Below are 25,353 nucleotides of genomic sequence, written 5' to 3' on the forward strand. Positions count from 1 at the left end.
TCCTAATGTTTAGATGCTACTTTTCTACCATTCTGACACAATAATAAAGACTAACATTAATATCTGTCGTCAAGTGTGATAATTCCAAAAGATGCAAATGTTGTCCGCTTTTTTTTTAAACCAAATAGTCGCAAGAAATTTCACCGCTTGTCAACAATGGCATTGATATTGTTACTTCCATTATTGTCGTTCACGTGACCGCGTGGCCTAATGGATAAGGCGTCTGACTTCGAATCAGAAGATTGAGGGTTCGAGTCCCTTCGTGGTCGTCTTTTATGGATGAAGAAAGCATTTATAATCCGAGTGCAAAATCAATCAATTCAGACTCCATTGTTTCGTTTTCCTCTTTCACTGGGGAGATTTACTAACTCCACTTTAACGACACACTTAAGAGAGGAAAATAAAACAATTGCCACAACAATTGAATCCGAACAGGTTCCTGAACTACCCAGAGTGGCCTCCAGATGGTACTGTTACATGTTCTTTACTCCTGTAGAAAGTCCACATTGTCCTCTTAGAGAGGCTGCGGGCAATTCACGGCCGGCCACGACTCGCCTCCCATGCTTACGCTTTAATTGGAGCTGACAGAATCACGTCACATGGTCAGAAAATCCGTGCGGCTAGTCTCGACCAAACTGCCCGACCGAGGCTCTCCGCCATCCGAGCAGACAGACATGGATTTTATGACGGATCGTGATGTGCAACAGGTAAGAAATGAGTGAAACAGAACCAAACAACACCGTAGTTACGATCAGTCAGTGTGTGCTTCAACATAACTGCAGTAAGTAACACACAAACCGAAATTCAACCAACCATTTATTCAAATGTAAGGCGACGTTTTGAATCAGAATCTGCAATTGAACATGCTAGTGATTACATAAGTGCATTTTGTTAATAGATCACAGCTTTGCACTTACACTCACATCACATAACACGACGTACTGCAGCCTCAAACCCTCTTTCAAGAAAGAAGGTGACATTACACATTCTCAGATAACTGTCTCAGCAGGGTCATCGGATTTAGTTACATTTTATTGTAAATTGCATTTCATGGTTTTAAATGTAGCATATTTACTAGATCTATTCTATTGAGGTGTTTTCTAAGTAAACCCCTTAAATAAGCCTCAATTTCTTCTCACTAAATGCATTTTCATTGTCACTGTTGTTGCATCTTGCATTGATGAGTGACTTAATTGTACCTTTCAGAATAATATTGTACTTCATTATTATACTTCATGAAATACTAATCATCACCAATTATTTGTGTTGCGTATAAAATAATGGATATTAACGTCTTTGTCTGAATCTGTTGGCCGTAGTGTTTTTGTTGTGTGGTGGCAGCAATAGACTCCAGTGGTTCTCTTTAAAATCCCCTATGTCGCAATATTGCAATTCCAATCTACTTGTACTCTACCTCAGGGTCTATGTGTAAAGTTTAACAACAACCATAGTAGTGATAATACAACCTTCCTTATTTCTCTCTACCTCTCTCTCTCCTCTTTCCCCTCTTTCTATATAAAAAAATATCTCCAAAATATCCTACAACTGTATGCGCAATGTCATGTACAATGTTTGCTTCAATAAAAACAAATTGCAAAAAAAAAAAAATAAATCCCCTATGTCATGGGAGATGTTGACTCAGTACTCTATGGGACAGTTTGTAAGTGTCAGACATGTTTATGTTGGTCAAACAAGCATTATTATTGCTGATGTGTTTTTATCTTCCAGCTTCAGTTTGAAACAGTTTCACGATTACTTTATTCCCTCTTGATAGTACCAGAGGGATGGATATGTGGTTCTGGATGGGCTGCTGACTTCGCAGGAGTGTGATGCACTGAAGCAGGGTATGAAGGAGATTGTGGACCGAATGGACGTCCCAGAGCACTGCAGGGTCACTTTCTCCACCGATCAAGACGAGCAGGTCAAAGGACAGGTACACTTGTGTACAATAACCTATGATGCAAGCATTAATACAGTGTGACTGACCTACACATTTCTTTCTTTCATCTGCTTACCGTCGTATTGCACTTTACAGATGCAGGTAAGGCTCCTACACGTGTTCTCTGGCTGTAGAGAGTCAGTCTGTGTCACTGGGTACATTGTTACCCTGTCCCCATGTGCACTAATTAGTAGCACAACGTAGTCACTGTCCCTGGAGTCTTTTGTCAGGAAAATTATTTTCTTCATTACATTACGATCATTTGGCAGACGCTTTTATCCAAAGCGACTTGCATTACATTACCACCCTTCGCAGAGGGGGGAGCAATTGAGGGTTCGGTGCCTTGCTCAGGGGCGCCTTGGCAGGGGCTCGAACCGGCAACCCTCCAGTTCCCAAGCAGAAGCTCTAACCACTGAGCCACTGCCTGCCTTTTCTTCAGGCACGGAGACTTCAGAACACTTGGGTTGAGAATTTATTGCTGCAGCAAGAGTCAAGTCAGTTACAATGTGTGGTCATTGCAGTCTGGGTTGACTGATTTTCAGTAGTTCAAATCATCACCTTATACATGGTTGCCAGAGGACTTTGTCCCTGTCACTCACAGTCTTGATCAGATTAACAATAACAACAGGCCACACCACCTGAGTAAATCACAAGTTATCAATATCAGGAGGAAACATCTTAGTGCACACTGTCTAAGTCAATCATAAGACTGTCTCTAATCAGACTGCTTGTTTCCTCCTGTACTGGACTTCAGCATGCTCTTATCCCATAGTATAACTCAATCAACATTTTTCTAACATTTCCCTCCTGTTTATACTAAATGGGATAAGAACATTGTCATAAGAATATCATCTCACTTACAGAGAGGTAAATCATATATGTACATAGTTTTGTGACAACAGTATTTGTACATCATCTGTTTCACCAATCAGGTCATCGTTGTTTAACTCTTCGGTAGATTTTCATCAAACAAGTCATCGTCAGATTTCACTCAATAGTGTTGTCTCAACATCCACTCTCAGCATCATTCAGGATGACCTCATCTAGATCATCTTCACCCTGGATCTGCTGCTTGGTTTTCGTCATGGTAGTGTCTATGAGTTTCTGTAGAAAGCCCGTATGCACCGAATGCAGCCACATCCACAGGTTGCCAGAACAGCGATGCCAATGGTGATGGAGTGATGAGTTTGCTCCATTTCCCAACCATTGTTCCATCATCTGGTTGAAGGGGTCGCCAATTCCTGAATTCCCTGCGAGCTCCTCCAAGTGTGATGTGATACTGCCATCTAGGAAGTGTTATTAGGGATAAAGGTGCAACAGAAAGTTCCAAACATTTTGCACACCCCTCTTTCTTTGGCTCTTACTATTAGAAGGGTCATAATCGTCAGACATGCAGTCTACAGTTTGTACAAAAGGTTTCTGGTAATTCGGTAAGCCCAGTACTGCTGATCCCACCAAGACCTTTTTCACATCAACAAAAGCACTTTCTGCTTCTGGTGTCCATGACAACGGATCTGATGCTGCCATGGGTGTGTCGTACATTAATGCAGTCAAAGGTGCTGTGATTGCTGCATAATTAGAAATCCAGCTCCTACAAAAGTTGGTCATCCCCAAAAATGACATCATTTGCTTCTTAGTTCTAGGTTTGGGTGCTCGTAGAATAGCTGTTTTTCTATTTTCGTCCAAAAGTTTTCCCTCATGTGACAAGTTATATCCTAAGTATTTAACTGTATCCTGCCATAGTTGTAACTTTCCTTTACTAACTCGATGCCCTTGTTCAGCTAAGAACTTTAGCATTGCTATGTGTCGGTTATGCATTCTTCCTTGCTCCTAGATGCTATGAGAATATCATCTACATAGAGTAGGATTTGACTTTCAGCCGGCGGTATAAACTTAGCCAAATTAGCAGACATTGCTTGTGAGAAAATGGTAGGTGATTCACAATAACCTTGTGGTATCCTAGTGTAGGTGTACCTCTTCTTCCTATATGTGAATGCAAACCAAAATTGACTATCTTGATGTACCGGGACTGAGAAGAATGCATTGCTGATATCTACCACAGAAAATAATTTATTGTACGGACGTAGGTCATTCAAAAGTGTGTGTGGGTCAGGTACTGTAGGCGCACGAGGCACTACAGCTTTATTTACAGCTTGCAAATCCTGAACCATTCTCCATCCCGATGAGGGTGGAGCCTTTTTTACTGGAAAAAGTGGAGTATTACACGCTGAATCCGGACAATCAATTATCACTGTATCGCTGTATTTGCAGCCCCCTCCAACCTGGTCCCAGTCATAGGCTTCCTCCCCCCGGGTTACAAGTTTTCCCACATCACACCATCTGTCCATTACCCTTTGATAATGAGACATGTGGCGTGTCCCAGGACCTTAACAATTTTTGAATGTCTGGCTGTAACTTGCAACTAGTTCCACAATTTCCACTTTTGTCCCAGTATAAATTTGTTAGGTGTAGTGTTGTTTGTCCAAAACTTCTTTTCATAGCCAAAATCTGGTCCTGATGTGTGTTTGAAAAACATAGTGCAATGTAAATCTTCTGGTCTCATTACTTGTGCCCCAGGTGGCACCTTTTGTTTAGCTTTTTCCATTAGGTCAGAGGTTATTGACCCTGGTCCAGTGGTGGATAGGTCAAGACTGTACCAATAATCTGCCGGTCCCATGCCTTGGACCACACAAATTCGTGTCATTCGGTGCGCCCGCATACCCCTGTCAGATGGGACCGTCCCAATGTTCAACAATTGCATCATATCTCTACCCAATAAGTTGCAGGGACACACTTTTAATAATACAAGTTGGCATTTGCCAGAGACAGCCGTCTCTGGATCTATAAGTTCTGATAAGTCCTCTCTGTGTATCTGCCCATTTGCTGCTTTTACATAGATATGTGCCGTGGATGCCCTGACATTGGGTACGTCATCGGGGTGCACTACAGTTCTGGAAGCTCCAGAGTCACACAAAAATGTTACAGACTTTCTCCCAATCACCAATGTTACTTCAGGTTTCTCATCATTCTGTAACATCATTATTGCATCACTTAACTCCAACACTTCCTCATCCTCTATTGCTTCCCCTGTCTCATTCCTTCCACTATTCTCTTCACTCTCCTTTCCTAGTCATGCCATTCCTTCCCCACGATCATAAGGTTGTGGAGGACCTCGAAAACCTCTGTTTTTATTGTTTATGTTCTGTCTACAATCTCTTGCCCAATGATCCATTCTACCACACACAAAGCATCCTTCATTAGATCTTAGTGCACACTGTCTAAGTCAATCATAAGACTGTCTCTCATATCATAAGACTGTCTCTAATCAGACTGCTTGTTTCCTCCTGTACTGGACTTCAGCATGCTCTTATCTTAACTCAATCAACCTTTTTCTAACATCTGTGCAGCCCCTCCTCTCTGTAATGTAATCATTGCCTGCAGGATCAAATGACTGATGTTTAACCTTCTGGCCTGCAGGGAAGTGCTGACTATTTCATCACCAGTGGCGATAAGATCCGCTTTTTCTTTGAGAAAGGAGTTTTTGATGACAAAGGTGAGCTCTGTTTAACTTTGATTCAGCCTATTTGCAGTGTTCTGTAATGTGAAACAGCTTCCAAAGAAGAGGTAGAAGTAAAGTGCTCCTATTCTTGCAGGGGAATTTGTCGTGCCTAAGGAGAGGTCACTCAATAAGGTCGGACACGGTGAGCAAACGGGATTGGATGTTTTCTTCACATGTTCAAAATCCTTTCCACAAAATTCAATCCCTGATTTTGTTTTGGCCTTTTTGTAGCGCTTCATGCTCATGAGCCTCTGTACCAAAATGCTACACAGTCACCCAAGATTCAGGTCAGTCGGCTGAAGATCAGTATCAAAGAATTCTGTCTTCGATGACGCATCACTTATGTATATTCCTCTTGTTCTCGCAGGGTATCGCGAAGAAGTTGGGGCTGATACATCCTGTGATTGTGCAAAGCATGTATATTTTTAAGGTAAGGTCACATCTGTGTCTCTCTGATAGATGATGCTTCAAATTGGTTCGATCTAAGATTTCACTTCTATTTCCCTGTTGTCTAGCAACCAGGCATTGGTGGAGAAGGTAAGAAGAAAATATTATGAATATGGAGGGTTGTGTCCATGGCTTTTATCACGTCAAAACTTCGTCTTAGGAATATTCCTTGACGGTATGTATAGCAGTTTCTTCTCTTATTCTTAGTGATGCCGCACCAGGACGCCACGTTTTTGTACACGGAGCCACTGGGCAGAGTTATGGGGCTGTGGATAGCGCTGGAAGACGCTACGGTCAACAACGGCTGTCTATGGTTCATCCCAGGGTCACATATAAGTAAGACCACAGTTTGACGGCCTGACGAGACCAAACATGGTGTCATCCAGCCCATAATAACCTTTACCTACGTGCACCTCTGCTGCTCCCAGGTGGAATATCAAGGCGCTTTGTACGGACACCAAAGGGCGCCAATGTCGTGACAGACTTTATCGGTACAGAGAAGACGTACGATGAAGAGAAATTTGAGGCCACTCCCGTTAAAAAAGGTCAGACATACTTCACTCACTTCACCAGTGCGTTGCTTGGAGCTTAAAGTGTAGGAGGGCAAAGGGTTATGCGCAAAGTACACGTTACCCGTTCCATCCATCACCTGTGTGTGTGTGTATAGGCAGTGCAGTCCTGATCCACGGGGAGGTTGTGCATCGCAGTGCTGAAAACAGCTCGGAAGACTCTCGCCATGTTTACGCCTTCCACATTATGGAAACTCAGGACACACGCTGGAGCCCCGACAACTGGTGAGATATACGAGAGTCACGTCATGTCAGCACTTTCTGGGCGTCTTCCCCTTTGCCGTGTCTCGGATGTTGGGTTCCAGTTCCATATTGTAGCCTGACCATCATCATCAACATCATCTTTGAGTTATATTACATACAATAAACCACCTCCACATGCTTTCCCTCAACGGGTGGACACGTCATGTTCAGTCCCATCCATGCATACGCCTTCATTCCAGCACAAACAAATAATCGTATTTTTTTTAATCCATTCCATCTCTTTGGCCCCTCAAGGTTGCAGCCCACTGAAGAGCTCCCTTTCCCATCCCTCTACACTAAATGAAGGATGCCAGATCATTCCTTAATCCTAAAGGACCAACATGTATGAAGAAATTTTACTAATTTCTAATTACTATGTAAGCTTCACCCAGAATCACTGAAACACTTTTAATGGAGACAACCTCACTTTTTTAATAGGCTCGGATACAACATACCAATTTGAATAAATATTTTTCATCTTGTTTGTTCGACTTTCCCTGGATATTCAAAAACGACACTAAACCAAATGTACTTTCCTCATCAAAACTGTTGCTTTATTCCTGATCAAGGTGATTCAAAGGGGGATGGCAGAGTTTGTATGTTTATTATCGGGAGCAAGCATGTTCTGTGTTCAAGTAAGTTCATTGTTAAGACATTTATGCAAATTAAACATCAAAACCTTGTGTATAGGCAAGTATAATCCACAACACACAACATCCAAACCTGTTCATGGTCACTTTACCACAAAACTGAGGGAGCAAAGGTGTTAGTTTGTGTAAGTCAAAGTCCAATCAGTCACTCACACAGGTCCTCACTTGCAATCCACAAATGAGTATTAAATAAATGGATTAAAAAGTAGGAAGCATTGATTATCACTCGACATGCAGTACTACACTTCCAAAAATGTGAGGATATTGGCAAAATCAACATACCGCAAGGACCATGCAAATAAAGTCATCATATGAAACATCAAATATCCTCCTAAGACATCTTCATCCTCCTCCTGTTGGAGTGATGATGGTAATGATGATGGAGAGCTCAAACCTTGTAGATATTTCTAGAAAACAAATGTTCAATGGCAATTATTGCTAGTAAATGGAGGAAGGAAGGGTCTGTCATTGTCATTATTTTGGCCAAATACATGTCTTCCAAAAATATCTCAAGTTTGAAGGCTCAGTATCGCAAGGAAACTTACCAGTGTGTTTGTTTTGAGAAGATCATACCAAAGAAATCAAGGTAAAATAACCATAAATAATCCAGAATTTCACATTGGTGACATGCAGGAAAGTATAGAAAGTATAAATCGGCTTCTTTACAAACACCAATGCTTCCATTAATGTTATGTACAACACTGGGTGCTAGAAAATATACTTGTTAAGGCAAATACGATCAGATGTAAGTCCTTCTTATTGCCACAGGGGAGGCAAGATGTAATATTTCAATATGCTGAAATGAAAATGTTGGTTTAAAAAAAAATAAAGACATCAAGACTCCGACTTCAAATCTGTTGTTCAAAGACCATATGCAAAAAAATAAAAAAGGACCAAATATGAACAGCAATAACCCCCACTGATGACAGAAATGAGCCTTTTCTAGCAGTGTTTGGATTTCTACATGTGTATGTGAAGGACATTTCCCATTATTCTAAATTCCATCTCCCGTTATATAATTCAGGAGTTGTTGCTGTCAGCAGCATTCGTACCTCAGGGACGGAGCAGTGACGCACAGAAACCGTACACCACTGCTGCTATTTTCATTCCCCCCCCAAATGACTTTCATTGTTCTTCCTTTTACCCCAGAAAGGACTGAGAACAGGGGGGGAAGGGGTCTGCATACACATGTGTGTTTGTCTGTCTGTCTGCCTTTGTGCCATTCAGAGCAACAGCAGGATGAAGAGGTAGAGCGGGAGCAGGAGGTTGTCTATTTGGGAAGTGTAGGCCTCCAGCATGGCCACCAAAGTGATGGAACCCACGATCCACGAGTAGGTCGAGTTCAGATTGATGCTGGCGTCGAAGATGAGGAACACGGCCACGGCGATGATCTGGGCAAACACGGACGTCGCCGTGCCCTCCATGGTTTTCCTCGTGCCAGGCCAGCGGATTTCCCCCATGGTGCTGCCGAAGACGGACGCAACCGTGTCTCCCACTCCCACGGCCAGCACGCCCGCATAAGGCACCAGGCCACCCGCTCCGGGAAGAATCCCCTTAGGGGCGCAGGGTCCGGGAAAGAGCCATATGGGCAGAGACATGCCCAGCAGCAGGTAGACGTGCGTTAGAATGAGAGGCCCGCAGTCCCGCTCATCCAGGAACAAGGTGAGTAACTGCCTGAGCAGCTGGCCCAGAGGCTGGATTCTAAAGTATCGCACGTACTCCAGGAACAAGAAAACGGCCAAGCAGCCCACAGACGCCACGTGGAGCAGCTGCCTGTCGTATATGAGCCCTGGAACATACGTGGCCACAACTATAAGATGGAAGTATTTCCTGACAACAGTTGAGGCCTGGTGCTTCTTTGACCCCGACTGGCGCTGGTAGTTTTGGTGCAACACGACACAGGTTGCAACGACAGCCAGAAGCAGCCAGTACCCCAGCAGACAGAGTCGTCTGTCATTCAACGTTACAAAATCTAACAGCCACATGATGGGATGCCGCCCTATGAACAGGGAGAGCCACGGCAGGAGGATTCCCAGGCCGAGAACTGCCGTCATCATGTGAAAGAATAGCGATGACACCCAGGTCTCAGATTCCATGAAGCAGAAGAGCAGAGCGAAGAAAACGCCCAGCAACAGTGAGCCCACCACCACCACCGGCAGGAAATAGTTGACCGGATCCCCTTTCACTTCTGCCAGGTTCAGGGAGCGCTTGATGAGCTGGTTGACGATGAAACTGATTCCCCCGACGATGAGGAGCGCCTCTCCGGGAGTGAAGCAGCGCGGCAGCAGGTAAAGCACAATGAGGCTGAGATAGACGAAGATCAGCAGTACCTCCAAGACTTCGATGACCTCGGACACAGTTAGCGTCTGTTTGGTCGTGTACAGAATTGCACTTCCGGCCAAGCCTGCTATCACGCAAGTGTTTGTGGGAACGGGTCTGGTGATTCCCAGAGCAATCAGGGAGAGGAACAGAGCCAGCATCATACCTGTGATGGTGATCACCATGGAGAAGCGCTCAAAGTAGACATTCCCTGAGGCGGAGCACTTTTCTTTGAGTGCCAGGCCCAGCAAGGGCATCACCATGGAGGCCGGGACGATGCCGCTGTTTGCCGCCGGACGGAACTGGAACACGGCGCTGCCTGACCTGAGCAGCCTGTCCCATTTATGCTGCACGTAGAAAGCCTGGATGACGAGGGCGATGCTGCACCACGAGTGCTGGTTCCATACCGCCATGTGGACGCACAGCACCACAGCCAAGACCACAGTGGACTCCACCAGCACCGGGCTGATCTGCATGGCTGGAGGGTGGAGGGTGGAGGTTTACCAGCGAGGGAGGAGGGTCAGAGCAGATGGTCTGTGGCACTGAAGGCGCTTGATGTCTCACTTCCTCCCTCTGGCACACATCATGTGGCAGCTCGGACTCTAGATCTGTGAAAAGGAAGGAAAATTCAATCAAATCAGACCATTTCTAAAAGTGCCACTCTTGTTTTGATGATAGCAGAGTTCACATTGGTAATAAAGCCGCTGTATAGAATTCAGCTGCCAGAATTTTAAATGGTATCAGCACACTTAATCGTATGTCACCGATATGGTCTCTGCACTGCTGTACTGCTAATGTGTTATTGATAAGTTATGCAGCTCAAATGGACCTTGCTCACAGCTTTTAACCCTTTGTGTCCCTCCTGTCCTCATGAGCTCCCAAGATGCTTCCTGAATGAGTACTTTACAAATGAGCTATTAAGTAGATTCATTATTTTACAGTTTAATGTATGTCTACGCTCATTAAAACACTGTGTTGCTGTATTTAAAGATAGTTTCATATGATTCAATCCATATTGCACTGTATTATGCTTATTTTGAAATGAGCTCATCTGACGGATGCACTTTGCTCAGCTATCTACCATGAACTATGGTCAGGTAAACATTCACCCAGTCGTTGTGAAATCCGTACTTCTGCCTGGTCAGAAAGGTGAAGGAGACACAGAAGCCATGATGTCTCCTGATCAGCTGCCACCTTTTGTCCTGCCTTCTGTCCACAGCTGTGGGGGTGGGAGACTTCTGGCCTGCATCGGCTTACTGCGTTATTAGATCGGTCCGATGAAAATAAAAACTCCTACATTCATTCATTCATTCATTCATTCATTCCTTGCTTGGTAACTTTGACCGACAATAGTAATGAGATGGAGAGAGGGGATGCTGCAGCCCCGGACAGCATCGAGCTAGCGGACACACAAACGCACACACAGCTGATTGTACCGAGTTAGCACGACGACACACAGCACAGCAGCGCAGGAGGGATTTAAAGAAGATCAAGACCGGTCAAGGCAGGTTTACGTACCGCATAAGTGTCGTGTTGTTTGGAAGGTGTGTGAGATAAGAGGCGGCGATTGTCCGGTTTCCACGCTCTTCCTCTCTCTCGTGCAGCAGCAGCCTCTCAAGCCCAGTAGGAGGGAGCCATGTTTGACAACCGGATCACGTGGTACAACAAATTTACATACTTTTAACACCTTTTTTAACTATATTTTCTAGGTATATGTTTTCCTTTTAAAACATTATGAATGTTTATCGTGTACTGATTGGCAAACAGTGTCTCTAAATTGAATTCAAATTCAGTGGGCAGATGGCGGACGGCTTTTGTCTAATACACATCAAATAGCTAATTACACAATCGTCTTGTTGATAAACATAATAAATCTGCGTTTTGTTCCGATTTTTGGGAGATTATGTTCATTTTCATTTTATATAACATGTTTAAACAATTATATATTATCTATAGGCTGATAATAAACATATTTCGGTACTACTACTGCTTACGATAAACTGTCATGTTTGTTATGATTACCTTTTGGTCTTTGCTTTAGCTTTCTCGTTATTAATTTTTCACTTAGACATATGGGCAGTTTAATGTTTTGTGAATAAAAAATGACCTCAAAAGTGGACTGGGCTGAACTACATAATGACATTGCACAAGTACATGTTTTGCCCTTTAATGCTCTCTGTCAATGTTGAACTAACAGATAACATTGTTCTTCTTATACAAGTAAATGATCAATAACACTTGACAGAGAATTCAGACCAAAAGCAGCACGAATCTGAACACGATTTATACCCATGTTGCAGTATAAACATGTCCACTAAATGGCAGTCACGTCCTACAGAGCGCATTAAAAAAAGAAGAAGAAAGTAGGCGTTACGTGAGTGATGACCACCCAGGACAACAACCAATCAGCTGGCAGGGTCAAAGATGGCGGACTCCGAGGTATGCACAAGGTAAGGAATCGGAATTAAACTTTTCCCTCTACACCGGAGTATATGTTAACGTTTCGTATTCGAGTAGATACATCTACACAGTGTGAATATATACTATTGTAGCGCCTTGTCAACAGTAAAATAGAACAATGATAACGTGTGTTTTAAGTTGTTAGCACCGCGCTAACTTAGCTTAGCCGTTACTTGTCGTTAGATTTGAATGGTTTCATGTTAGCGCCGTGTGCGAGCAACTATCAAGCTGCTTGTTTAGTCGCATCTTGGCTTTGAAATAGTTCACAAGCACCATTTACTGCAGTAACCGCCGATACGTCACTATATGGTCAGCATATTGGTGGCATGAGATGGTGCATGCGTAGTTTTCCCCCTCATGTTTCATAAGATTGAGGTCAGTAATTGATTTGTTTAAATGGAAACCGTACTTATGTATCCATTTATCATGTATTGTACTATATTCAGTGCGTGTTTATATTTGTGTGTACCTTTGTTCCATTCGTCTCTTAACTTGCCAAAAACATTAACTTTACCTTTCTTGGCAAAGTCTGTTTTTCATTTTATTTTAAGATAAAATACGCTTATTGTCCCGAGGGAAATTACTTAGTTTTATTTACATGAAACTCACTTTTATTTCATTTTTTATTACCAAATAATTTTTAATCTAAATAGATTTATCGGGAAATGAATGGAACCACCTGACAGAATGATGTCATGATGGGAGACATAAATGTGACATTCCTACAATCTCCTCCAAACTTCTCTCAAATGGAAAGAGTCATTCAAGGAGCATTTGCATAAGATGCTTTTTAAAAAGAAAACAAAAATATGGAATTATCATTTACATAAAACAAATATCATCCAAGCACCCCACATAATGACATCATGAATGACATCACAGTTGACCTATCATCCCTCGCCCCCACCCTATAATGGCATCAACAATGACTAACCATAACAATGACCATAACGACCCCTCAACACACTAGTTTGAGAATACGTCAGAGACAAACAGTAAGCATTGTCATCATGCTGAAGTCAGGACCAGTAAGCCACAATGCAAGACGTCTGGTTGGCTTGAGCGAACAAATCTCCACAAAAGCCAGGTAACTGGGTTTAGGGGTAACGGGTATGACCGGGGTGAACTTTCCTTACTAATGGACCAATATGGAAGACAAAATGATCGCGGGTTTGAAAGAGGAGCGTGTTTCAGTGTCAGTGTTTTGCTAATATACTGTACTTTTGCTATTAGGAGCAGTCGAGAATTATGGACTATACTATTGGGAAGATCGGCACTGCGAGAGCCGGTATGTCTGCTTGTCGTCATCATCATGCATATATACTGTATGTTTGCAATATTTGACAGAATAATCTTTCTCACAACCAACTCTCTGATCAATGGTCAAAGGCTCAGATAGAGGCAGAGCTCGAAAGACACTGGGACAGACTACATCAAGGACTCACTTACTACAAGCCACCCAGGTATGTTTACGGTTATTTCTGATCCAAACATAAGCCAAACTCTTATTCTAAACTACCTGAAGGGCTAACTGACTGCCAACATCCCATGTTCCAGCTCGTCATCTGCTGGGAAAGTGAAGGAGAACAAAGATGTTGCAAAATCGCTGAAGGAGTTTGGTTTGCGAATCAGTAAACTTTTGGTGAGAGTTTGAAACTTTGTTTTATCCAGAATCATATGGTCACCTTATAACAGTCACCTTTTAACAGTTGTGGTTCTATGTAGTGATTATTATTGGCTTGTTGCAGGGTCTTGATGAACAGCAGAGTGTTCAGCTATTACAGTGCTACTTACAGGAGGACTACAGAGGAACCCGGAACTCCTTAAAGGTGCCTGCACTGAATTTGATTTCAGAATTAGATTTTTTATTTATTTATGCCTGGTTGGATTGATAAAATAATTAATATGATAGAGTTAAACAGTGAAAATGATTTCTCTTCATTATAGGGTGTTCTTCAGGACGATCGACAAAGCCAAGCGCTGCTGCTGAAGGTCAGTAGGGGAGATGTGCAGACATTCTCAGTGTTTTGTCTCACTGTTTGTTAAATTATGATTCAACTTGACCGCTGTGTCCCCATTTCAGTCTTTTAAGTATGATTGTCTCTGTGCACACACAGATTGCGGACTATTACTATGAGGAGCGCGTGTGTCTACTCAGATGTGTTCTGCTTCTGCTGACATACTTTCAGGATGAGCGACATCCCTATAGGGTAAGATTGCTGATGAAGACTGAAAGCTGGAATTTGGAGACTTCATAAATGAGATATTCAGCCATATATGAGTCATTTCTGATGAGAAATTAGTTGGTTTACAATCTGCAACCAATTTTTGCTGTTTGTTGCTGTGCAGGCCGAGTACTGTAACTGTGTAAACAAACTAGAGAAGGATCTGGTGAGCAACTATCAGTCCCAGTTTGAGACCCTCTTCAAGGCAGAGGCTCCAACATGGGAGACCCATGGAAACCTGATGGTAGTCATTTGCTTTATATTTTTTCATGTTTCAGTCATTCATGTTATATTGATTGTCCATTAAACGACATGAAATCATTTGTCCTCTCTTGCAGACGGAGAGGCAGGTGTCACGGTGGTTCCTCCAGTGTCTGAGAGAACAGTCTCTGCTGCTGGAGATCATCTTCCTGTATTATGCTTATTTTGAAATGAGCCCATCTGACCTGCTGAGCTTCACCAAGATGTTCAAGGAGCAGGGCTTTGGTCTGCGGCAGACCAACAGACACCTTGTGAACAAGAGCATGGATGCGCTCGTAGACCGCATTGGGTAAGAACACTTGGCTGATTGTGTTGTTCATGTTAATACACTAATGTGTAAAAATATGACAAACTCCTACATCTCACTGGGTTTCTTGACCATGAAAGAGATAACACTGAATCGGATCGTCCTGTTTTTGGTAATTTAACACAGAACGACAACAGAATCTGAGTTATTGATATTTGATGGCTGTAATGTTTAAGGTCAATGATCTTTGTAAACAAGGCCTTTAAAAAACCTGTCTCTATGTACATTATTCAACAGTGATTAGGTTTGAAATGTCTTGTATGTTCTGGCCTGCAGATACTTGAGCAGTCTTATCCTGGTAGAGGGAATGGACATTGACTTCCTTCACAAGTGTGCTCTGGAGGACTGTACAGTGCAGCATCAGTTCTCCAACGCTGCTGACATCATTAAGGTTTGAATTAAGTCTCTGAACAGCAAGAACCCAGATTTGCAGCACTGAACTTGACACATACAATCCGTCTAAGGAAGCCTGCATTCTCAGGCGCTCTAATGTTATTAGTTTTTCACAAATTGTATCTAGACTCATTGTATTGTTCCTTTAAGGTTGATGAAGCTGTCTGTCTTCCAGGAAATGGATCAACTGCTGCTGACATTTGGTGACATCCCTCATCATGGGCCGGTGCTGCTGGCTTGGGTCCTGCTCAGACACACACTGAGACCAGAGGAGTCCAGTCCCGTGGTCAGGCGGATCGGCAACACCGCCCTGCAGCTCGGGGTGTTCAAGTATCTTTCAGCCATGCTGAAGGGCCTTGGACTCTCAGGGAATAATGTAAGGAAGCACACATGGGTCAGATCAAATGCTGAATTACACTTTTGAAATAGATTCTAATTGATGGTGACCTCTTTTTGGACTGAAAGCCAAATAAACAAATTCAACACTGCGCAATCTGACTCGCTGTTGCTCTCATTACCCCAAAACTGCCTAAATAATATCCAGGTGCCGCGTGCTTGTAATGATCCTTCATTGTATCGGATCCTACCTACGTCCAGGATCAACAGAAATCATATAAGAAAGTTGCACATTGTTTCACGGTGCCTTAATCAAAGACTGTAGAGTAATGTGCGCCTGGTTTTACTTTACAAGCTTGTTAAATATAATCACACAGTGCCGGTCTAAATCTGTCCTTAATTAGACGCCCGGAGTGAATTCCAGCTGGTGGAATGGAAAACCTGCTGTGCTCCACATCGGCATTGTGTTTGTATGGGAAATATCAAGATCGCTAAGGTTTAGACGAGAAGATGCTGTGGATGTGATTTCAAAGTGATTTCAGTACATCTATATTTTCTAAGTGTGATAATCTGAACACGACATGAGCAGTATTTATTGGTTAATCTCTCTCTCTCTTTCTCTCTCTCCTCTCTCTCTCTAGTGCACAGCGAGCACAGCAAAGATGTGCATCTATGGCCTCCTTTCATTTGTGGTCACGTCTTTTGAAGAGGAGAGCTTACAGGTACAAAGTCGGTTTTTACACATCTGTCTCGTAAAATGTCCCGACTCGCATTTTATGTTTGTAACCCTTTTTTTTGGGGTCATTTGCTCCCACCGTAATGGATCTGACAGGCTGACGGCGTGGCGACGCAGTGCTCCCACCTGATCGACGCTGCATGCGAGGTCCTCTCTGCCCCCAGTCTGGCTGAAGTGTTCTGGGAAATGGTGAGCGTCTGTTTGATCCATGAGACAAAAGAGGATGACGAAGAAGAAATAAGAATGAGTGAATGTTCATCCCGTGTGTGTGTGTGTGTGTGTTCTTTTAAATCCAGAAGCCAAACATGGGATTGGGGATGATCCTGGACAGCGCTGTCGGGATGTTCCCTCATAAGATTGGACCACTGTTACAGCTTCTAACTGTGTTACTGTCAAACAAGTCAACTGTTAAAAAGGTAGCTTACACATTCTCTCTCTCTCTCTCTCTCTCTCCTCCCCCCCCCCCCTCCCTCCCTCCCTCCCTCCCCCCTGCCTTGTCCCAATGAGTCATCGATGTGTTTCTGTCCCTGTGCGACAGGTGTACAACTTTTTGGACAAGATGTCGTTCTACACACAAGTTTACAAGCACAAACCCAACGATATAGTATCCAAGGACGACGGAACACTGTGGAGGAGACAGACACCGAAGCTTCTCTACCCACTAGGTCAGTTTGTTGATTGTCACTGTGATATGTGAGTGCTGACACCATTTTTGTGCGCCCTAGCATGCCACAAAGATGGAGCTGAATGATAATCTCATACTCTTAACGCAACGTAACGTAACAGCTGATTCTTTGTGTCTCCATTGCAGGCGTGGGGCAAACGAACCTGTGGATGCCCCAGGGAGTGCTGGGCCAGGTGGTGATAGGAGGGGAACAGGGCTACATGGTGCGCTGGGAGCACTCCTACAGCTCCTGGACCCTCTTCACCTGTGAGGTCGAGATGCTGCTCCATGTCGTTTCTACTGCAGGTACACACACCTGCCAAGCTCGTCCGCTACCTAATAAACTGATTCATTGGATTCAAATTGAATCATTAAGACGATGTAAATGAATTGCCTTGTATTTCTCTCTTTTGGTGCTAGATGTCCTCGCTCACTGTGCACGTGTCAAACCCATCCTGGACCTGGTGCATAAAATCATCAGCACAGACTGGACCGTGTCGGATTGTTTGTTGCCTCTGACTTCACGCATCTACATGTTGCTGCAGAGGTAAACTAACTTTACAAAAGCTGTTATTCTGCTCCTTCTCTTTCAACCGGTTTCAATCTGGTCCGTCTCGTCTTCTCCTGCTCTGCGTCTGTCAGGTTAACATCCGTCATCAACCCTCCAGTGGACGTGATCGCCTCCTGTGTCAACTGCCTGACCGTGCTGGCTGCAAGGATGCCCGGGAAGGTCGGTGCACCGGGTACCTCAAATGTAAAAGTTTTACACCCTTTCCTCACATTCATGCGTCATCCAGCTTCTCCTCTTTTTTTCTCTTCTGTTCAGGTGTGGTCCAGCCTGCACCACACAGGTTTCCTCCCCTTCGCCTCCAGCCCTTTGGCTACCATGGCTCAGTCTGTAAGGTAATAAGTCGGTTAACTGTGTCCTCCCTAAATATTGACTTTGACTGTCAAACATCACAAATTCTTAGCAAATTGGGTTTTATTTTTTAGCGCTGAGGGCATGAAGGCGGGTAACTATGGCAACTTGCTAGTCCAGATAGAGCAGCCCAGGGGGGAGTATGACGTGACCATCGCCTTCCTCCGTCTCATCACAAGTCTGGTCAAGGTAATGATGAATTATACTGAATAAAATAAGAGCACCCAGTTCAACATCCCTGTAAGTAGTACGGAAGAGTTTGTGTGTTGGTTCATTTTGTTGTCCTAGAATCCTTATGCAGTTTATGTCTCATGTCAGGGCCAGCTTGGCAGCACCCAGAGCAAAGGACTGATCCCCTGCGTGCTGCTGGTGTTAAAGGAGATGCTGCCCACGTACCACAAGTGGCGTTACAACACCTACGGAGTCAGGGAGAGGATCGGTAAGGGCACAGCTGACAGAACTCCAGTACAGGGGTCCCCAACCCAAGAGTTAATGGGAGACGATGACACCCGAAGTGTGTTCCTTATGTCCAGTCTACTCACTCACTCTGTCACTGCATAAACCCTGCTTCACAAAGAGAGGGTGTGTGAAATGGAAGCAGAGTTTTCAGTGTTTTTGTGGCGATCTCGGGATTTTCTGCCTTGATTTGAATCCAGAAACATCGGAGTTGTCGTCTGAAATTAATGTTTAAGGCCACCGTCATTTGCAATATGGGTTGCGGACCCATTCTTTCGCGTCCGTGGGTCTTTTGTTGCTGAGAAGTACCGCTCGAACTCTTTTAAAAGCAAAGACACAAAGAGTACAAAATGACCCACGGACAGGTACTGGTCTGCGGACCGGTGGTTGGGGGCCGCTGCTCTATTAGATACTTTCTACCTGACTGGACAGTAAAGTGAAATCGGATTAAACTCCTCTTTGTTGCTGCAGGCTGCCTGATATTGGAGCTGATCCACGCTATTCTCAATCTGAGCCCAGAGGGAGAGAACCAGGGCAGGTAAGATCTGGTCCCTTTATTATTCAACGCCTTAAATCTGCAACTGTGCTTAACGTGGTGAATGGTCAATATTTTGTAAGCTTTCCTAGTTTATGTTATACAAATCTTGTACGTTTTAGTTGAATGCATCTTCTTCTTCTCTTGCCGCAGCACACCCACCCTGCAGTCTCTGTGCATCTACAGCCTGGCAAACACAGAGGCTGGCCAGGCGGTGGTCAATATCATGGGAGTGGGCGTCGACACCATTGACATCGTGCTGGCAGCACATCCCAGCAGGTCAGACTACATCAGATGCAGCAAGAGTAGTAATTGTTCCCATAGTGGTGGTTTCGGTTTGTAACACGCCCTCCCCCTTCCGTTTACCATCTGTAGCGGAGGTTCTGAGGGTCCAGGACAGATCCTGATCCAGACGGTCAAACTGGCCTTCTCGGTCACCAACAACGTCATCCGCCTAAAGCCGCCCTCGGACGTTGTGTCTCCTCTGGAGCAAGCGCTGACACAGCATGGGGGCAACGGCAACAACCTCATCGCCGTCCTGGCCAAATATATTTATCACAAACACGACCCAGCGCTGCCTCGCCTGGCCATCCAGCTGCTGAAGAGGCTTGCCACAGTAAGTCCGCTCCACTTTATGCGTTGTAATCGCCTGTAGCTGCCGCCAATCGCGCCTGACGTGTTAATGTTTGTCCTCAGGTGGCTCCCATGTCCGTCTACGCCTGCCTCGGCAGCGACGCGACAGCCATCCGAGACGCCTTCCTAACTCGGCTGCAGAGCAAAACCGAAGACATGCGAATCAAGGTCATGATTCTGGAGTTTCTCACCGTAGCTGTGGAAACGCAGCCCGGCCTCATTGAGCTCTTCCTGAACCTGGAAGTCAAAGATGGCAGCAAAGGCTCAAAGGTGTGAATTTTGGGAGGAAAAGTGAGCAAAAGGTGCATTTTGCGTTGAGGTTTGTGTTGAGGTTTTGAGTTTTTCTCTCCCACTGTAGGAGTTCCTGCTGGGCGAGTGGAGCTGTCTGCAGGTGGTCTTAGACCTGATCGACTCCAAACAACAGGGGAAGTACTGGTGCCCTCCGCTGCTGCACCGGGCTGCCCTCGCCTTCCTCCTCGCCCTCTGGCAGGATCGCAGGGACAGCGCCATCTCTGTCTTACGCACAAAGTAAGCACATTATTGGGAGGAAAACCTCTTTCAGCACTTTTTTTTTTAATGTTCCGTTGCCTCTGAAGTAAAGTGATGATGAGGCAGATTGCACTAGTTATTATGAATGAAAGCTGCAGAATGGACTGTTTTTGATGCTTCTATGACTAATAAGTGATATTCCTTACTATAGACTCAAACCCAATAGTCCTGGGTGATCAGGAGAGCAGGGGATAAGAATGACACATATGGAGAATGTGTGTTCTTTGAAACATTGAATTTGAATCATGATCCACATGCTTTTCCCTCAGAGAAAGATTTTGGGAAAATCTGACAACGCCTCTCTTTGGAACCCTGCCACCTCCTTCAGACACCACAGAGGTACGGCACCGTCCTCATCAATGATCCACTGACAACGATGATGATGATGCATTGATGATGATGTATTTCCTCTCCCCCACGCAGCCTTGTGTTCTGGAGACTTGTGCCTTTGTCATGAAAATTATCGGATTGGAGATCTACTATGTCGTCAGGTACTTTCACAGTTTTTGCGGCTCGGATGTCGATGTGATGAAATTGACGTCTTCGTTGCCGCTTTAAGAGGCGATGTCTGAAATGTCTCGTAACCACGGCCTGTGTGTTGTTGCAGCGGCCCCTTGGAGAAGTCGCTGAAGGACGGGCTGCAGAAGTTCTCCAACGGGCGGCGCTACGAGTACTGGTCCCAGTACGTCAAGTCTCTTGTCTGCCACATGGCCCAGGCGGAGGAGGACGGCATCTGCTCCTTCCCCGAGACCCAGATGCTGATATCGGCCTGGCGGATGCTGCTGATCCTCTCCACCGTCCACGTGTGTAGCATTAAACCTGAAACGGTCTGAAGTCGTCCCCCACATGCGACTCTGCTGCAGTAATGCTGTTTATGTTTGGTTTTCAGGCTGATGTGATGCAGGTAACAGACGACGCGACTAAACTGAAGCTCTTCATGGACGTCCTGGATGGAACTAAAGCTACTGTGAGTCACATCCTGTCAGTAAAATTGTTTTGCTTTTTATTTTTAAAAATCTCTTGTTGCGTTGTTGAATTAGTTTTGTCTATTTCTAGTTGACAGTGCCCACATCTGAGCCGTGTCTCCGCCTTGGATCCATGATGGCCACTTTACTACTCATCCTCCTTAAACAGTGGAAAAGGTGTGTGTGTGTGTGTGTGTGTGTGTGTGTGTGTGTGTGTGTGTGTGTGTGTGTGTGTGTGTGTGTGTGTGTGTGTGTGTGTGTGTGTGTGTGTGTGTGTGTGTGTGTGTGTGTGTGTGTGTGTGTGTCTCATCTGTAAGTAAAGCCTGTGGCTCAGTCACAGCCAGTGCAAGAATGTGTGTGTAGATACTTACAAAGTACACACATGCAGCAGATCTGTGTGCATGAAGAACTCAGTTTATTTTACTGTCAGGTTTTGGGAACAAGCGGGCTTCAAGTTCCCCATTTCATGATTTGGTTAGGTGTGTGTGCGCGCAATAACATTTCTAAAGGTTTTTTTTCTTTAACATTACACTTATGATTTTCTCATGCACATACATGACATACATTGTTATTTGTTAAGTCACCTACACACACAGGTCCACTCGTGTGTGTGTGTGTGTGTGAAGTCAATGGCGAGTGGCTTCCTGATAGTTACACTCAATACCAGATCTGACCTTTTGACCTTGTGTCTGTCCCCAGCGTGGTAGCCACAGCCCCTGACATCCTGTCTCCCCTGTCCCTCATCCTGGAGAGTGTCCAGCAAGCTGACAAGCAGCTGATGGAGAGGACGAAGACCAAGATCTTCTCTGCACTCATATCTGTTCTGCAGATACAAGGACTCAATGGTGAGCAGCTTGTGTCTTTCATGTCCTGCCAGATGTTACAGAGGCGGATGGTTTTGTGTTTTTGAACGCCTTTTGACTTCTTGTCAACTAGGCGGGGAGATTTCCCAGCTGCCCCAGCTGCTGCTCTCAGTGTGTGAAACGGTGAAGGATGAGGCCCTCGCACTAATTGACAACACACGCCACATTAGCCAAATGGGAGACGTGCCGGAGGACGAGGACAGCATGGAGACGGACTCTCCCCGCAACCTACAGAAGGACCAGAGGGACGGGGTGAGTCGGGACGAGGAATGGAGCCTCAAAGTCTCAAAGCTGTTTGTTGATAATCTCTCCACAGGCGTATAAATTATTATCTTGACTTTCTATCCCCGCTGAGGGTTTACAAACACAAGTACACTAAAGTCTACATGATGTAGCTTGTAAAGTTAAGTTATATTTAAGAGTTGTTCATAGGAACAATGAGGAATACATTTGCTTCCTGTGTGCATTAAGCATAGCAGCTGAATAGGGTCGGCCTACGCTACTGTATTTTAACATGGCCATAGTGGTGTGTACTTGGAGAGCCAAATACTTTCTGAGGTGGTACCCGATGTAAAAACTTTGAGAACCACTGATCTAAAGCTTCTGTGGCAAACGGTCAAAGCCGCAGCACTACATAGTCCGATTTACTGCTTTTTCTGTTGATTAAAAGGTTTTTCCACATGAATCCATTTTTATTCATCACGGCATCTTAATTCCTCAGGTGTGTGTGCTGGCGCTACATTTAGCCAAGGAGCTGTGCCGCACCGACGAGGACGGCGAGCACTGGGTGTCTGTGATGAGGAAGGTGCCGATGCTTCCCTCCGTCCTGAGCGCCGTGGAGCTCAGCCTGCGCTTCAAACGCAACCTCTACTTCACCGAGGCGGCGCTCCACCTGCTGCTCACGCTGTCTCACACACCTCAGGTACACACTCGCACAAACACACACCGCCATGTCAAAAGGCATCGACCCTTTACTGCATCTTAATTGTGTCCTGCAGGGGGCAGCAGCCGTTGCCGGAGCCGGAGTCATCCAGACCATTTGCCTCCCTCTGCTCAGTGTGTATGAGCTCTCTCCAAACGGGACATCACAGGTAAACACAAGATGAAACCTTTATCTACTTTACATGTACAGCGCCCCAGCTTAATGACACACACAGATCACTGATTTGTGTGTATTAATATGACATAATAACGTAGCGTGTCCATGTCTCTGGACAGGGTTTCTCCCGTAAGACCCAGGACTCGGCCTGTTGGCCCGGAGTGTACCGCCTCTGCATGTCCTTAATGGAGAGTCTGCTCAAGACTCTGCGCTACAACTTTATCAACGAAGCACTGGACTTTGTTGGAGTCCATCAGGAACGCATACTACAGGTACGACTGCAGAGCTACGGACAGCTCACTGCATAGGAGAGCAAAAGTCTCTCCACTTTTCTTTGCAAAGACCTGAGTGAACCTATCCGCTGCCTCAGTGAAGATGATGCCAAGGTTTAATTTCTAAACCTTGACGCCGCCGCTTTCTCTCCCGCTCAGTGTCTGAACGCAGTACGGACCGTGCAGAGTCTGGCGTGTCTGGACGAGGCCGACCACACCGTTGGCTTCCTGCTGCAGCTCTCTAGCTTCTGTAAGGAGTGGCAGTTCCACCTGCCCAAGCTGCTCAGGGATGTCCAGGTAAGTCCAGAGGGACGCACGTCACGGCCCAGGTAACGCAGCTCCACAGAGCAAAGTTTCACCAGCATTTCTTCCATCTCTCCTCCACCCAGGTGAACCTGTGTTATCTGTGCCAGGCATGCACGTATCTCCTCCACAGCAAGAAGATGCTCCATCACTACCTCCAGGTCCGAAAGCAGGACATTTGTGGAAAAGTCTATATTGCACTTCTCTTGCTATCTGTAAAAATGAGAACTGCATGTGATTGTATCTGCTCCTCATTAATGGCTGAATGTTGTCTATTCTCAGGCCAAGAATGGGGAAGCGTTGCCCCCTGGTCCCCTCCCCAGGAGCAGTCGGCCCCCGCAGACGTCCTCTAAGGAGGCAGCAGGGGGAGGAGAGAGGGAGGAGGCAGAGCAGAAGGCCCTGCTGGCCGTGCAGTGCAGCCTCCTCAAGATCCTCAGCAAAACGTTGGCCACCCTGCAGCATTTCACTCCAGACTGCTGCCAGATCCTCCTGGACCAGGTGAGTCTGCCGATCAACCTCAGGTGAGTTTCCTGATCCGATGCCGAGTGTGATTTAATTTCTTCTTCTTCTTCTAATGCAGTGTATGGACCTGGCAGAGTACAGGACCCTGTTTGTCCTCAGCTTCACCACGCCGGCGTTTGGACCCGACGTGGCTCCGTCGTTTGGAACTCTGCTGGCCACCATCAACGTGGCCCTGAGCATGTTAAGTGATGTAAGTGTTTGGTGCTCTCAGTGCATTTGGTAATTAATTGCATTCCTCCGTCAGACTGCATTCCTGATTCTGTTTTGTGGCGTTTCTGGGTGTAGATGGAGAAGAAGAAAGAACCGTCTTCCTTGAGTATAGCCTCACTCGCTTCATCAGACGAGATGCAAGCACTCAAGTAAATACATTTAGACAAATTCCTCCTTGTGTTCATGTGTTCACTCCAGGGCACAAATTGAGTGTTTGAACATGTCATTCATCTTCAGGTCTTTGCTGATGTTCAGCATGGAGAACTGCTTCTACGTGTTGATCTCTCAGGCCGTCCGCTGTCTGAAGGATCCGTCCATCCTCCCCCGCGACAAGCAGAGGCTGAAGCAAGAGCTTGGCTCTGAGCTGGTGAGACGGGTTCCCTCTCTCTCTCAGGCCTCTCCAGCTTTCATTTATGCATTTATAATACAATAAAGAGCAATAGGAATTAGTTTGATTCGTTTTTTTTTTGTTGCGTCCTCTCCTCTAGAGCACTCTCCTGTCAAGCCTGTCCCGCCACTTCCGCAGGGGTTCTCCCTCATCCCCGGCCAGCGGCATCCTCCCCTCCACCCAGAAACCGCCCACGCCAGGCTCCAAGGGCAGCCACGAAGGCCAGGAGCAGATCATCCAACTCGTACAGGCGTTTGTCAGACTCGTGCAGAGATAAAAGACGTGGATCCCTAATAAAATGCTCAACGTTGCATTTTGCCAAAAAAAAAAAAACTTACTCGAGTCCTGCAAGACTACAACTAAAATGTTTACAAAATGCCACCAGTCTGGAAACACTGGTGGCATTTGGAAGAAAGACATTTGGAGGAAAAAAAGTCTCTGGAAGGGAATGTGTAGATCTTGGTGCTAGTTGACATCAGCCAGACTGATCCATCTTTCCTAGGCCTAGTTTTATAGGTCACACAATGACCG

General features: G+C 45.3%; 3 protein-coding genes and 1 non-coding gene across 6 annotated transcripts; 3 read left to right on the forward strand and 1 right to left on the reverse strand.

The window, feature by feature from the left end:
- Positions 1-196: 196 nt before the first annotated feature.
- On the forward strand, positions 197-269 carry trnar-ucg (transfer RNA arginine (anticodon UCG)). Its single transcript has one exon. It is a non-coding gene; the product is annotated as a tRNA-Arg (tRNA).
- A 280-nt stretch (positions 270-549) lies between these two features.
- Positions 550-7,239, forward strand: phyhd1 (phytanoyl-CoA dioxygenase domain containing 1). The gene is made up of 11 exons (XM_076158660.1): positions 550-707; positions 1,775-1,933; positions 5,417-5,492; positions 5,593-5,640; positions 5,730-5,785; positions 5,866-5,928; positions 6,014-6,035; positions 6,153-6,281; positions 6,374-6,490; positions 6,613-6,739; positions 7,013-7,239. The coding sequence occupies exons 1-11, from the start codon at positions 600-602 to the stop codon at positions 7,059-7,061; spliced, it is 954 nt and encodes a 317-aa protein (XP_076014775.1). The 5' UTR covers positions 550-599; the 3' UTR covers positions 7,062-7,239.
- Positions 7,240-7,241: 2 nt separating this feature from the next.
- Positions 7,242-11,366, reverse strand: dolk (dolichol kinase). Of its 3 annotated transcripts, none has more exons than XM_076158657.1 (2): positions 11,245-11,366; positions 7,242-10,334 (listed from the first exon to the last, which is right to left on the reverse strand). In XM_076158657.1, exon 2 carries the CDS (start codon positions 10,200-10,202, stop codon positions 8,631-8,633), a length of 1,572 nt encoding a protein of 523 aa, XP_076014772.1. In that variant the 5' UTR covers positions 10,203-10,334; positions 11,245-11,366; the 3' UTR covers positions 7,242-8,630. The 3 variants fall into 3 exon arrangements, with proteins under 3 accessions (XP_076014772.1, XP_076014774.1, XP_076014773.1); XM_076158659.1 differs by lacking the exon at positions 11,245-11,366 and adding an exon at positions 10,836-11,017; XM_076158658.1 differs by lacking the exon at positions 11,245-11,366 and adding an exon at positions 10,858-10,916.
- nup188 (nucleoporin 188) lies at positions 11,301-25,239 on the forward strand. Its single transcript, XM_076158656.1, has 44 exons — positions 11,301-11,385; positions 12,065-12,176; positions 13,420-13,474; positions 13,576-13,649; positions 13,744-13,828; positions 13,935-14,015; positions 14,134-14,178; positions 14,304-14,396; positions 14,536-14,655; positions 14,750-14,961; positions 15,256-15,370; positions 15,548-15,748; positions 16,350-16,430; positions 16,541-16,633; positions 16,741-16,860; positions 16,983-17,109; positions 17,256-17,414; positions 17,529-17,655; positions 17,751-17,838; positions 17,935-18,011; positions 18,102-18,216; positions 18,346-18,466; positions 18,955-19,021; positions 19,172-19,297; positions 19,394-19,634; positions 19,715-19,921; positions 20,010-20,179; positions 20,470-20,539; positions 20,624-20,691; positions 20,808-21,003; positions 21,090-21,167; positions 21,257-21,342; positions 21,865-22,010; positions 22,102-22,280; positions 22,750-22,950; positions 23,027-23,119; positions 23,247-23,399; positions 23,559-23,696; positions 23,789-23,863; positions 23,985-24,200; positions 24,283-24,414; positions 24,510-24,583; positions 24,672-24,801; positions 24,923-25,239. Exons 2-44 carry the CDS (start codon positions 12,151-12,153, stop codon positions 25,097-25,099), a joined length of 5,238 nt encoding a protein of 1,745 aa, XP_076014771.1. The 5' UTR covers positions 11,301-11,385; positions 12,065-12,150; the 3' UTR covers positions 25,100-25,239.
- The last annotated feature ends 114 nt before the right edge of the window (positions 25,240-25,353 follow it).

This window comes from Genypterus blacodes, unplaced genomic scaffold (genome assembly GCF_046128005.1).
Source record: "Genypterus blacodes isolate CSIRO-AG114 ecotype Tasmania unplaced genomic scaffold, CSIRO-AGI_Gbla_v1 ptg000085l_1, whole genome shotgun sequence".
Classification (NCBI taxonomy): Eukaryota; Metazoa; Chordata; class Actinopteri; order Ophidiiformes; family Ophidiidae; genus Genypterus; species Genypterus blacodes.